Source organism: Anolis carolinensis, chromosome 2 (genome assembly GCF_035594765.1).
Source record: "Anolis carolinensis isolate JA03-04 chromosome 2, rAnoCar3.1.pri, whole genome shotgun sequence".
In the NCBI taxonomy this organism is placed as follows: domain Eukaryota; kingdom Metazoa; phylum Chordata; class Lepidosauria; order Squamata; family Dactyloidae; genus Anolis; species Anolis carolinensis.
The window spans coordinates 95,262,518-95,275,562 of NC_085842.1; the positions used below are offsets into that span (position 1 = coordinate 95,262,518).

The window sequence follows — 13,045 nt, forward strand, 5'->3', positions numbered from 1 at the left end:
GAATAACATTTCTTGTAACTTAGTACTTCCTAGCTTTGGTGCTGTTGTTCCAGTACTGGATGAGGACTCCAGGAGACCAGGGATTGAATCTCCATAGGCTTGATTCCACTGAGTGTCATTGTGTAAGTGTCATTGTGTCAACCTCCACAGAGCAAGACAATGACAAATCACCTTTGAATAAATCTTGTCAGGAACATCTTATGAGAAGATCAGACAAATCAACTTGAAGTTATATAACAACCACCATCCTTAATTCTAATGGCCTGAACATTAGAATTACTATATACTCCAGAGAATCCAATTTTCAGATTTGTGGAAGAGAACTGTAAAATGTAATTGCATGTTTTGGACAAGATTTCAGATAATCACTTCATTGCTTGCTAAGTTTCTTTCACTTTTAAGTGAAATGGACCTTTCATTAGTTGCTCTTTAATTAGTTATTAAAAGGGGAGATGGGAGAAGTTTCACAAGTTTTAGTGAAACTGTTAATTTCCTTTGAAGTGCCCGGGGAAGGTCCTCCAATTTTATTTTGAATTTTTTTTATTTCAGAAAACCCCAATGATAAATTAGAGGGGTATTAATCTTAGCACAGACAGTTGTAATTCACTGTGTCTTGATGTTTCCCCTGAGATGTTTTACTAGTTATGCTGAGGCACATGTAACTCTTGTCAAAATTCCTCAGTCCTGGAAATTTTGGTGGCAACCCTATCTTTATTCTTTCCTTGGCAAAGGGCATATGAGGGCACATATATCTTAGCTTCTGTGCAAAATTATCTTGATCAGTCTATTTCATTTTCTTCTCAGTCATTAGTCTTAACAGTGCCATACATTCTGAAGCAAAACAAAGGTTATGCTGGGCAAAGAAGGAAAGGAAATATCAAGTCATTTTTTAATACCTCTCCTCCCTTATTTCTTTTTTGTGTAATGGACTTAGAGAAATGAGTCTGTTTAGCTTGGAGAAGAGAAGATGTTATTATCCTTAAATATCTGAAGGGTACCATACAGAGTTTGAAAAAAGCTTATATTCAGTTTCTTCATGGACTGAAACATGAACAAGTACCTAAATATTATGAAGTGTTTCTATAGTGTAATAGAGGTTTGACAGTGCAAAAGACTGTTGTTTTAGAATAGACTGTGAATTCTCTTTTTCTGAAAGTTTTTTTAACAGGTTAGATGGCTATCTTTCCAGAAGTGCTTTAGTTTTGACTTCCGACATGGCAGGGGTTGGAAAAGATGGTTTTTGCAATCCCTTCCAAATCTATGATTGCAATAAAATACACTTTCATATGTGTTTAAAACATCACTTAGGCTTCCGCAATTTTATTGCGTATATTTATACCCCACTTTTTCTCTCCACAAGAAGACTCAAAGTGTCTTACATTGAAAGATTTTCACTACAATTTAAAACCTACAAATATTAAAACAATTAAATATCATTGTTATTAAAATTTTAATTTAAATCCATAAAGCATATTTAAAATTAAAATGACAGCAGCCCAACTTGATCTTTAAAACCTTCTTCTTTAATGCCTGCCTGAATAAAATTTTTTTAGCCTGCCACCAGAAAGACAGCAGGGAATGGGCCATTCTAGTTTCCCTGGGAAGAAGGGAGTTCCAGAATCGAGGGGCAGCCACTGACAAGGAAAGCCTGTTCTTTCATTTTCACCAACAAGGCTTGAGATGGAGGTGGGACTGAGAGAAGGGCCTCTCCTAAAGCTCTCAGGGCCTGGGCAGGTTCATACAAGGAGATCTGGTCAGCCAAATATCCTGGACCTAAGCTGACTAGGGCTTTAAAGGTCTTAACTATCACTTTGAATTGTGCCTGGAAACAGACTGGCATTCATTAAAGGGGAAAAAAGGCATTCAGCTTTTCTTTCTTGAGCTCTCCGATACGACGATGTTTACTTCTGAGTCAGATGGTAAGTAGAATATTATAGTTGACTGAAATCTCAATCTGTTCTTTTGCCGAGAGGGCTCTTGGGATTGCTAATGGGACATGGAACGCTTCACTTTTGGTGCACTGACTGAAATGCAGTGCAGTTTAGTAGAGAGTGGAAGTCATTACTGGCAGCTTAAAGCTGTGTGGTGGCCTAGATTAAATGAGTTTGAAAGTATGGACATATTGAAGCCATGTGGCCATGACATACACAATAACAAACCCTTAAACAATTATTGGCAGTCTCACCAGAGAACTAAAAGGCAGAACAGAACTGGAGAACAAACAGTCTTCACACAAGGACTTGTCAAAATGCATTTTATCCAAGTTCACAAAGTAGCAACAAGAACATTTAGTACTTTGTATTTAGATGTAAGTTCTTGTGCTTTAATATTAGTCCCACTGGAATGTTGAAAAGACTTATATCAGTACAAGTCAATGCCTTATATTTAGAGGGCCAGTAAAGAGGATGACAGAAAAAATATCTACAGGTGGATTTCCAAAACTGTCCAGACAAGTGTGAACTGGAATGACTTTCTCGCTTCTTCTTATCAGATTATGAACTCATGGAGCACTAAAGCAAATTTGGCAGGTCCTATCATTCAAATGGTCAGATAACAGGATGCAGGTAGTTTTTAGTGTCTACATTCTGCTTAACAGAAAGCTTAGGCAATGCAAGATCTTGGAGAATAAAGGGCTCTTCTACACATGCATTAAAACCCAAGAGGAAGGAGGTTAAAAAGGGGGTGGCGTGGCTAAATGATGTTTAGCCAAAGTGCAGGAGGAATCAGGATAAGACCTGGAAAACAAGTGTTTAAAAGATCTCCTTTAAACCCAATTCTTTCCAAATTTTTGCTAACAATTTTGGTGCTGTTAGCAAATTAGAGACCAATTCCTTCTCTTCTGAAGGAAATGTATTTTTGTGTAAGTGTAATAATGCTGATTTTAGTATACTTTCTGTCTCTATTTTTATTATTGTTCTTATTCCTTTAAACATCCTTTCCCAAAATTTTGGGAAAGAGTATTTAAAGGTATATTGTAATACTTTTCCTTACTTCTTATGGACATATATTATGGACATATCCTGGCTCATTCTTGATTATTCATTTTTTCCCAAATCTACTTCCCATACTTCTCTCAAGTGGTCTTGTTCCTTGGAAACTAGGCAAGTGGAGTTTATATATCTGTGAAATGATGTCCAGGGTGTGAGAAAGAAAGAACTCTTGTCTGTTGGGAGACAGGTGTGAATGTTTCAATTGCCCACCTTGATTAGCATTGAATAGCCTTTCAGTTTCAAAGCTTGGCTGCTTCCTGTCTGAGGGAATCCTTTGTTGGAATGATTTATTACTACTATTATTATTATTATTAGGCCTTGCTCCAGGGAAGGTTCCTCCACCGTGGCTCCCTACCTATCTATCTACCTTGCCACATATTCTCCACATTGTGTGTATGTGTATGTATATATAAGATATATAGTAGAATCTCACTTATCCAACCTTCACTTATCCAACGTACTGTATTATCCAATGCAGTTTGCCTTTTAGTAGTCTTTTTCTAGTCAATTTTTTCAATACATTGTGAAGTTTTGATGCTAAATTCATAAATACAGCTTTTACTACGTAATGTTACAGTGTATTGAACTGCTTTTTTGTCAATTTGTTGTAAAACATGATGTTTTGGTGCTTAATTTGTAAAATCATTATGCAATTTGATGTTTAATAAGCTTTTCCTGAATCCCTCTTTATTATCCAACATTTTCGCTTATCCAACGTTCTGCCAGCCCGTTTATGTTGGATAAGTGAGACTCTACTGTATATATATATATATATATATATATATATATATATATATATATATATACACACACAAACATACAAACACATATGCAGGGACCATATGTGCCTTTCTCATATATATATATGTGTGTGTGTGTGTGTGTGTGTGTGTGTTACACACACACACACACACACACATTCTATTCACCTCTACATTCTACCTTTTATTTTTCAGTGATTAGTTGGGGTGTGTGTGTGTGCCAAAAATACTGTTTGCTTACACTTGAAAATTATCTAGGGCCGGCTCTGGCTGTGCACGGGGCAGCCATGCGGCTGTTGCTGTTGCTGCAATACATAAGCGCCAGGCAGCGGGGGCTTCTCTGCCTCGCGGCCCATCAGCATACTTGCTCAGCGGAGTCTGGGCTGCCCGGGCTTTCGCGAAGGGGCGGGGGGAGGGGGGCGGTGATTGCAGTGGTGCACGGCAGCCCCGGCAACATAATGAGCTAACGTCACTTGCTCAGCTATGTTGGCAGCATCTTTTTGCGGCAGAGAATAGTGTTAGCCATGCTCAGTGGGCAGCCAGTGAAGGTCCGCAAGATCCGAGCCAAGGAGGGCAACACGGGGCTCCGAGGTGTGTGTTCTGGGCGGGGCGGTTGTTGGTGGGGCAAGGAAGGAAGGCAGGAAAACAGGAGGATTGGTGGTGGGTTGCATTCCCTTGGATTCTAGGCAGCAGTGATATCACCAGGATCCCCTGTGTCACCTTCCCATGAATCACCTACTGGTAGTAAAGGTTTTGGTTTATTAAATACAGTTATATATTACAATTATACATTTTTGTTATTTAAACTATACATATTGCGAAATTACATTTTTTCTCTCGAAGTGACACACCACCCAAGTCATGCTAGGTTTTTTGGCGAGTTTTGACACACCAAGTGCAAAAGGTTGCCCATCACTGACCTAGAAGATCAGGTGGCAGAGGACTCTTACAAGTAAAACAAGCAGTCAAAGAAGAAGAACATGCCCTGGCAGAATATGTAAAGCAAAGTGAAGAACCTGCTTTGATTGAAGTCAAAAATCAGAAACTCCTTAAAGCACAGTAGACACAAAATCAGCAGACAAGAAAACCGCACTACAAACTAAAGCTGGCAGCTGGCATAACAAAACATTGCATGGAAAATTCCTTGACAAAACTGAAGGAAAAGCTGATAAGGAAGAAGACCTGGCTGTGGCTCACGAATGGGACACTGAAGAGGGAGACAGAAGGCCTGATCCTTGCATCCCAGGAGCAAGCCATCAGAACAAATGCAATCAAGGCCAAGATTGAAAAATCAGCTGATGACTCAAAATGCAGACTGTGCAAGGAAGCTGACGAAACCATTGATCATATCCTCAGCTGCTGTAAGAAAATTGCACAGACAGACTACAAACAGAGGCACAACTATGTGACCCAAATTGGAACTTATGCCTCAAGTACCACCTCCCAGCCGTAAAAAAACTGGTGGGATCACAAACCTGCAAAAGTATTGGAAAATGAGCATGCAAAGATACTGTGGAACTTTCAAATCCAGACTGACAAAATTCTGGAACACAACACACCAGACATCACAGTTGTGGAAAAGAAAAAGGTTTGGATTATTGATGTTGCCATACCAGGTGACAGTCGCATTGATGAAAAACAACAGGAAAAACTCAGCCACTATCAGGACCTCAAGATTGAACTTCAAAGACTCTGGCAGAAACAAGTACAGGTGGTCCCGGTGGTGATCGGCACACTGGGTGCTGTGTCAAAAGATCTCAGCCGGCATTTGGAAACAATAAACATTGACAAAATTACCATCTGCCAACTGCAAAAGGCCACCTTACTGGGATCTGCACGCATCATCCGAAAATACATCACACAGTCCTAAACGCTTGGGAAGTGTTCGACTTGTGTTTTTGTGATACGAAATCCAGTACATCTATCTTGTTTGCTGTGTCAGACTATGTTGTTGTGTCAATAATAATAATAATAATAATAATAATAATAATGAAATAAAATATGTATAAGTAGATAAAAGATGTGTAGTAGAGGTATATATTATGTAGTATAAGTTGTGATTGGGGAAAGAAGTGTGCTTATGGTGTGTTTGATGTTTTTTCTTTTTATATGGCAAAATAGGGCATACTTTTCTGTCCAAAATACTGTTAAAAGGGAAAAGGATGTATACTTATACATTTTGATTGATAAAAAAGAAACTACTTTGTTCTGATAATCGTGACAAAGAAGGATTTATTTGCTACCTGTAGCATATCCTTACAGTGTTGCCCTAAATATTGTTTTAAGTAGTTCATGATCTCATACAGGCTGATCGAATATAATGTAGTTTAAAACTCTTATTTGTTTGCTGTCATTGCTTTGTTGTAAAATTCAATGATAAAGTTGCTCAGATTCCTATCAAGTTGTGCTCCATAGGTAATCAACACCAGATAGTGATAATGTAGTTGTAGTGTGTCTTGGTAGAATTATCTAGTCTAGTGGATGGATTTCAGATGCACTTAGATGGAGTGCTTAGTTTGATCCATAGCACACCTATCTGTGCTATTAATCCTGCTCGTGTTGCCTGATTACAATCAGTAGATCTAGTTTGAGAACTTTAACCCAGGCAGTAATCAATGCTAAGGGATGACAACTAAGGGTACTTCTAGCAGCCTGGATGAAGATGGGACAGATCCCAAGAGCCTTAATTATTTTAGAGCAGTGGTGGCCAATATCTGTAGATAACTGAAGAAATGGGTTTTAGTGAACTGCATATACTGCTGCATGATACTATCTTCAGCCACCTAAATTGAGTTTTAGATCAACTTATTATATAAACTGTCCTGGTCACCCTGTGTGATGATGTCTCCCAGGAAAAGGATAACAGGAATATATCCCAATTGGTTGTATCTCTCAGACAATTTGAATACCCTAGATCATGGTATCTTTCTGAGAAGACATTGTTCAACTCAAGCCAGTTGGAATCTACAATCATTCCATTCATAGTTGAATATTTTACTCCAAAGGCTGGTACTGGGAGACTGTTAATCTGCCCTGTGTAAACTCCATTGTGTCTCTTGGGCTATGTCAACACTGTACCAGTTATTCTAAACTATTTCTGACATGGATCCAGTACCATGTAGTTGCATCCAGGCCAGTGACTAGATGGCACAGCCCATCCCTGAGCTAATCCATGTCATTGCTATACTCCCCGCTAAACATGATGTTCCCTGCAAGCAAACGTCCTCCTCCTAGATCAGAACAACATAAACTTAACAGTAATTCAGTGGAAGGCTCCAGGGGCCATCCTGCCTTAATAATAATAATAATAATAATAATAATAATAATATAATAACAACAACAACAACAACAACAACAATAATGGCAACCCCTAGAGGTCACCCAGTTCAACCTGTTTCTGTCATGCAAAGTGTAAATCAAAGCACCCTCAACAGATAACCATCCAGCCTTTGAAGTAATAGTAACAACAACAACAACAACAACAACAACAACAATAGGAGCAACTCCAGAGACCACCCAGTCCAACCTATTTCTGCCTTGCAGTAAAAGCACAAATCAAAGCACCTCCAACAGATGACCATTCAGCCTTTGAAATAATAATAATAATAATAATAATAATAATAATAATAATATCAACAACAACTCCAGAAACCACCCAGTCCAACCTGTTTCTGCCAAGCACAGTCAAAGCTGTGGCAGGAAGGCCCCACAGGCTGCACTGGTGGCAGGGGGCCCCCACAGGCTGAGTCTAAGGGCTCCGCCAAGCACAGTTTGAGTACCGCAGTCCTAAATGATTGCATGGACATCCCACATCAGCTTAGGGCATCAGTTCTGTCTCCCCTAACATTTCAATAAAATCACTGTCATCAATATGAGTATGATATTCATCTTTGTCTTTTCTTTTAAGAAAATGCAGCTGAAGCACCACTTATTTTGGACTGGTACTCATGCTTGATAATGGGCTGCATGGTACCCAATAAATTATTATTCATTTCAGACAATAAGAAAGTGCTTCTAATACTTTGACTGTCTGCCTGGTTCACTGATGCATCATCTAGTCTAGTTGGGGAAGCTTTTTCCTGAAAGTAGGAGAGTAATATTTTGCAGATATTCAGATATGCTCTCTCTCATGAGGTCCAGGTGGGATATTAGTGAAAAACCTTACTTTAGATAAGATTGCACTATACATTTCCAAATTACACTGTCAACCTACAAACATATTGATCAGAAAATACACTTTGTTGGCAACAAGAAAAAAACAAGATCTAGCTTACCAAAGTTGCAAGAATATAGTGGTATCCTTTTCCATTATTTTCAATCTTGACAATCTGCAGTGGTGAAACACATAATATTTAATTAAACACCCCAAATTAGCAGTAAATTGAAGACAATTTACAATATAGGCACATCTCAGCTAATAAATCTTTGTACAAAATTTTGCACACTAACACCCTTTCCACCTAGCTGGAATATTTTTAACAGCATCGGCACTGGGTAGATGGTAAAGGAAGGCTGAAGAAACTCTGATTTTCAGTTTCAGGTTGTAGCAATGTTTCTGCAGAAAACGATGCCATAAAAATTCAGCTAAGAAAGAGGATTCAGCTCTAGTTGACCCTAATATGTGCCTGCCTGCAAGAGTAAAGGTAAAGAGCTGCTGCTTCCAGAATACCTTTCTAAACATGTGTGAAGGGCAAACCAGAGAGAAACAGGGGAAAACTACATTTTAATATGTGTGTTTATAGAATGTTTGCAATCTTTGTGTGTTTCGAATGTGCTGTGACCCACCTCGAGCCACGAGGAGAGGCAGGTAAGAAATAAAATTATTATTATCATTGAGTGTTTTTTTTTAAAAAAATAACTTACACAAGGCATACTTAATGTTAATGAAGTACTGCCCAGGAACTTTATTAACTGAGGTAGGCTTGTATATCTTCTACAGTACCTTTGTGTCTCCTACCTTAAAGGTCTAGCAGGCATCAACCCTGGCATCATTCCAGCACCAAATCAAAATACACATTTTTTTTAAACAGAAACCTTTTGAACCTATTGATGTTATCTAATTTACATTGCAATGTTTTACATTTTAAATTGTTTTCACTTACTATAAATTGCTTTGTTTTGTGTTGTAAATGGTTTTACATTTTATGGTCTTTCAAAATGGTTATTGTCTTGCTATTCTACACCTGAATATAGGGTAGGATATACATATTTTAATACAATAATAAATGCATAATCATTATTGTGCACTTCAATTTGCAAATAAAGAAATGCACTGAAACTTCAAGATACAGCTCTCAAATTCAAGGTAGAAGAAAATCTCAGACACCTTGGTTGTGAGCAGAATGAGCAAGTAACATTGCAAAATAAATGCAGTGATTTCATTCCAAAAAGAATATGAAAACACATTATATTTTAGACCTGTCACACACAAATATCTACCAGATTTACACATTTTTCTCAAAAGCAAAGGACATCATGAACACCATGATTGATGGGAAATGTTTGCTGCCATGTCTCCCAAAACTGTTTGCATATTTAGCCAGAGAGTAGAAATCAAGAGGCTGAATGGGTTGCCCTTTCAATTTCACAGCTTGTGATGCACTGCCTGAAGTGTGACAAGCAGTTTTCACATGAAGTGACCTGTGTGAACTCCTAGAGTTATCTGGGGCTTACAGATGGCAATGAGATGTGTCTCTGTCTGTCTCACATGACAACAGAGACAGGTGAAAACAGAAGCATGACTCATGTGTGCTGGAAAATCCACTCTTACAACCTTAGAACTGCTTTATTGAATCAGATCAAGGTCTGCCCACTGAATTGTAGAGCTTGGAGCTGCTGGTAAGCATGATAGCTGGGAATTCTAAGAATTGTAGATTTGTTTTTTTGTTTTTTTAAAAATGATATTTACCCAAGCTCCACTATCAGGGCCACCATTTTGCTTTCATGAGCACTCAACAAATGCTTCTGACAGGGCATGTCTTTACTCTGTTAATCTATCCAACATTCAGAACGAGACTGCCTTTGGACATAGATGGCCAATTGCCTTGAGAGATCATGTTGTCATTGCATGCTTTCAAGTCATTTTTGGAAAAGATTTTCCTGGCAAGTTTTGTTCACAGAAGATTTGTTTTTGCCATTCTCTGAGGCTGAGAGAGTATGGCTTGATCAAGGTCACCCAGTGGGCTTCTGTGGCTGTGAAGGGATTCAAACCATGGTCTCCGCAGTCAAGTCCAAAGCTCAAACTACTACACCACACCAATAACCCAAGGATCATTTTTGTAATGCCCTTTCTACCAAAGGCAGAACACCAAACATATACAAAGACACAGACAATAAAATATAACACTATTAATAATATACATAAAATCCTCTAAGATGTTTCCCCACCACCATCAAAACACCTTAGTTGCTTGTCATTGCCATATCATGCAGTAGGAAATTAAACCTGTTTACTTCATTCTTCTCTCTCCCTTTTGTGTTACCTGCATTCAGTCTTTCTGTGTCAAAATGAACTGACTAATGGAGGTATGAACCCAGCAGTGGAAGCTTCTTCCTCTATTTGCATTGTGACATTTTTTACAGCAGAATCTTCTAACACTTTCCTGGGATACTAGAGTATTTTCTATGTCCACCTCAGTGATGCCGCAAGGGAAAGAATTGAAGGACTGGGGTGAGGGCACTGAACTTCAACTACAAGGATAAGAATCCAATATAAAGATACTGGTCCGTGCTCTATATTGTCTACTTAATGATGAACAGGTAACTAGCTAGCATCTCCTGATCCACTTCCACTTTCACCCCCAACTTACTTGATTAGGTAGTGCTGCAGCAAGAAATGGAGCTCTTTTCAGCAGTTGGTCAGAGCACAGGGGAGGGGGAGACATTTATACCTTCTTCCACCAGCAAGTGAGACTTCGACTGGGGTTCTGCTTCTTAATATCAAAGTCTCACTTTAGTGGATGGAGACTAGGAGACATCCACTTCCTTTGTGTTATGTTCAGCAGCAGAAGAGACTTTTACCTCTTTGATGATGCTATTGCCTGACTATATAGGCTTGAGAAGTCATTTATGACTGTGACACGCTATGTAACATGATTTTTGTTCCTGGGTTATACACATCATTTTGTAATTGGTTCTTTCATAAAACATAGAACACACTTTTGTGTGTTTCAGGACACCCTGTAGCACATTTTGCTATGAATAAAAGTTTAATGAATATCATTAAAAGTTTTTTTTAATGAATATCTCATCGAGTTTCAACCAATTCAACATAGTTTGTGGCAGTCAAAAAAACAAAGTTTCTGCAGTATAACAACTACTTCCAAAGGAAGTACTGCACAATTTCACAGTAAGTATCACACAAATAACACTTTCAAACCAAGAACAATTTTTTCCAAATGTTGTTACATAGTGTAATAGTTGTGTTTGCAAATAGAGAGTAGTTACAGACCTATAACTCTACATTATGAATCTGTAACTGCAATAAAAGCTGTCAGCTTTTCTTGTATTCTTATTAACAGAAAGCATAGAAATATCCAAATTTGTCCAGTTTTTTGCTCATTTTTTTCAATCTTAAAGTAATTTCATCATATATCAGTTCCATTTTCATTTTAACAAATCTGTTTAACACTTATGAATTAGTAGTTTGACTCTATGGGTTGAGAGACCTTAAAGGAGGGCTTGTTCAGTTAATTTCAGACAGCAAGAGGAAGCCAGAAAAGATGCCAGGGTTAAAGAATAAACCTCTTTCACCCTGAATAAGATTGTAAGATTGAAAAGAAGATAAAGGGGAAAACTTCTTCGTATGGCACTTCTATTGTATATTTATTAGGGATGTGCAATTTTTTCATTAGTTGTCATAGGTAAAGGTAAAGGTTTACTCCTAATATTAATTATAGTTGTGTCTGACTCTGTGGGTTGATGCTTATCTCCATTTCTAAGCCAAAGAGCCGGTGTTGTCCGTAGACATCTCCAAGGTCATGTGGCCAGCATGACTGCATGGAGCACCACTATCTTTTCACTGGAGAGGCACCTATTGATCTACTCTCATTTACATGTTGCTAGGTTGGCAGAAGCTGAGGCTAACAGCAGGCACTCATTCCACTCCCCGGATTCGAATTGCCGACCTTTCAGTCAGTAAGTTCAGCAGCACTGCAGTTTAACCCGCTGTGCCACCAAGGGCCTCTAGTTGTCATAAATCATATCAAATTCAGATATTGCATCGTAAATACGAATTTAATGAATCTGATATGATTTTTAGTTGTCATAAGTCATATCAAATTCATTAAGTTTGTATTTACGATGTAATATCTGATGCACGGGCATGGCCTGTGCCAAAAACTTAATAATAGAAACTTATCCAATACTTTTTCATTTGCATTTTGTAAATCTCAGAATCCTCCCAAAATCAGTTTCATTTTCAGTATAAGGAAGCAAGACAAAGCCAAAAAGGCTGCCTTTCCTCTTTAAATCAATGGTCTCTCACCATGAAGGGAGAGAAGTAGCAGGGATAAAGAGACTAAAAAAAGCAGAGAATTATGGGAAATGTAGTTTGGGAAGGCGAGGAGCCCTATGCCAGAGAATTCAAAAGGCCTTGCCCTAAACTACATTTTGCAGAATTCTACTCAGTTTCAGAAAGCCCCAATCAGGTAGAGGATAGATTTGTCCCATCGTAGCAGTAGCAAGCCAGAGTTCCAATAAATTGTTGAATATGCAAAGAGGAGGATGTACTGGTACTTCTAGTAAGTAAATCTCTGTGCTGGCCTGGGAAGAAATCCCTAAATTGAACTTCTATTGGTTAATATGAGAGACATATGAGAGTTGAATGAAAAGTAATGCCTCCACCTTTGTAATTCCTCAACAGATGTCAGTACTGGTATGTGGCAGGTACTGGCTTGTTCACTAGATGCTCTTCTACAGTTACATTTGGCAGGAAGCCTTAGCATCGAACTGTTGTGTTGTTAAAGTGCGAAGTATGTGCAGACGGTTGGTCAATGAGACATAAGCAATGTGCAGTCATTGAATTCTTGAAAGGAGTAACGCAAGAGAAGTTCCTGGCAAATTTCAAGTCTGTGCGCTTTCATTTCAGGCATCGGCATCCTGGGTACCCATCGTGCACAGGTCTTCCGATAGCCAAGCAAAGCAATAATGTGACCCACGCGTTGTTGTGAAATGCCGATTATGCTTGAAATTTCTCTCTGAGTGATACGACGATCATCCTGAATCAATCTGTCAACCTTTTGCTTGTGAAACTCGGTGGTTGCTGTCACAGGACGTCCAACTCTTTGTTTGTCA

General features: G+C 38.6%; 1 protein-coding gene across 8 annotated transcripts in view; it reads right to left on the reverse strand.

Annotated features, from left to right (window-relative positions):
• gria1 (glutamate ionotropic receptor AMPA type subunit 1) overlaps positions 1-13,045 on the reverse strand; it is a 331,557-nt gene that overhangs the window by 132,135 nt on the left and 186,377 nt on the right. For all 8 annotated transcript variants that reach the window (XR_010002705.1, XM_008116336.3, XM_008116335.2 and 5 more), the window contains one exon: positions 8,026-8,079. Coding sequence is in view for 7 of the 8 variants with exons in the window: in XM_008116336.3 (XP_008114543.1) it covers positions 8,026-8,079 (54 nt within the window). In the remaining variant the exon portion in view is untranslated. The remainder of the gene's footprint in view (positions 1-8,025; positions 8,080-13,045) is intronic.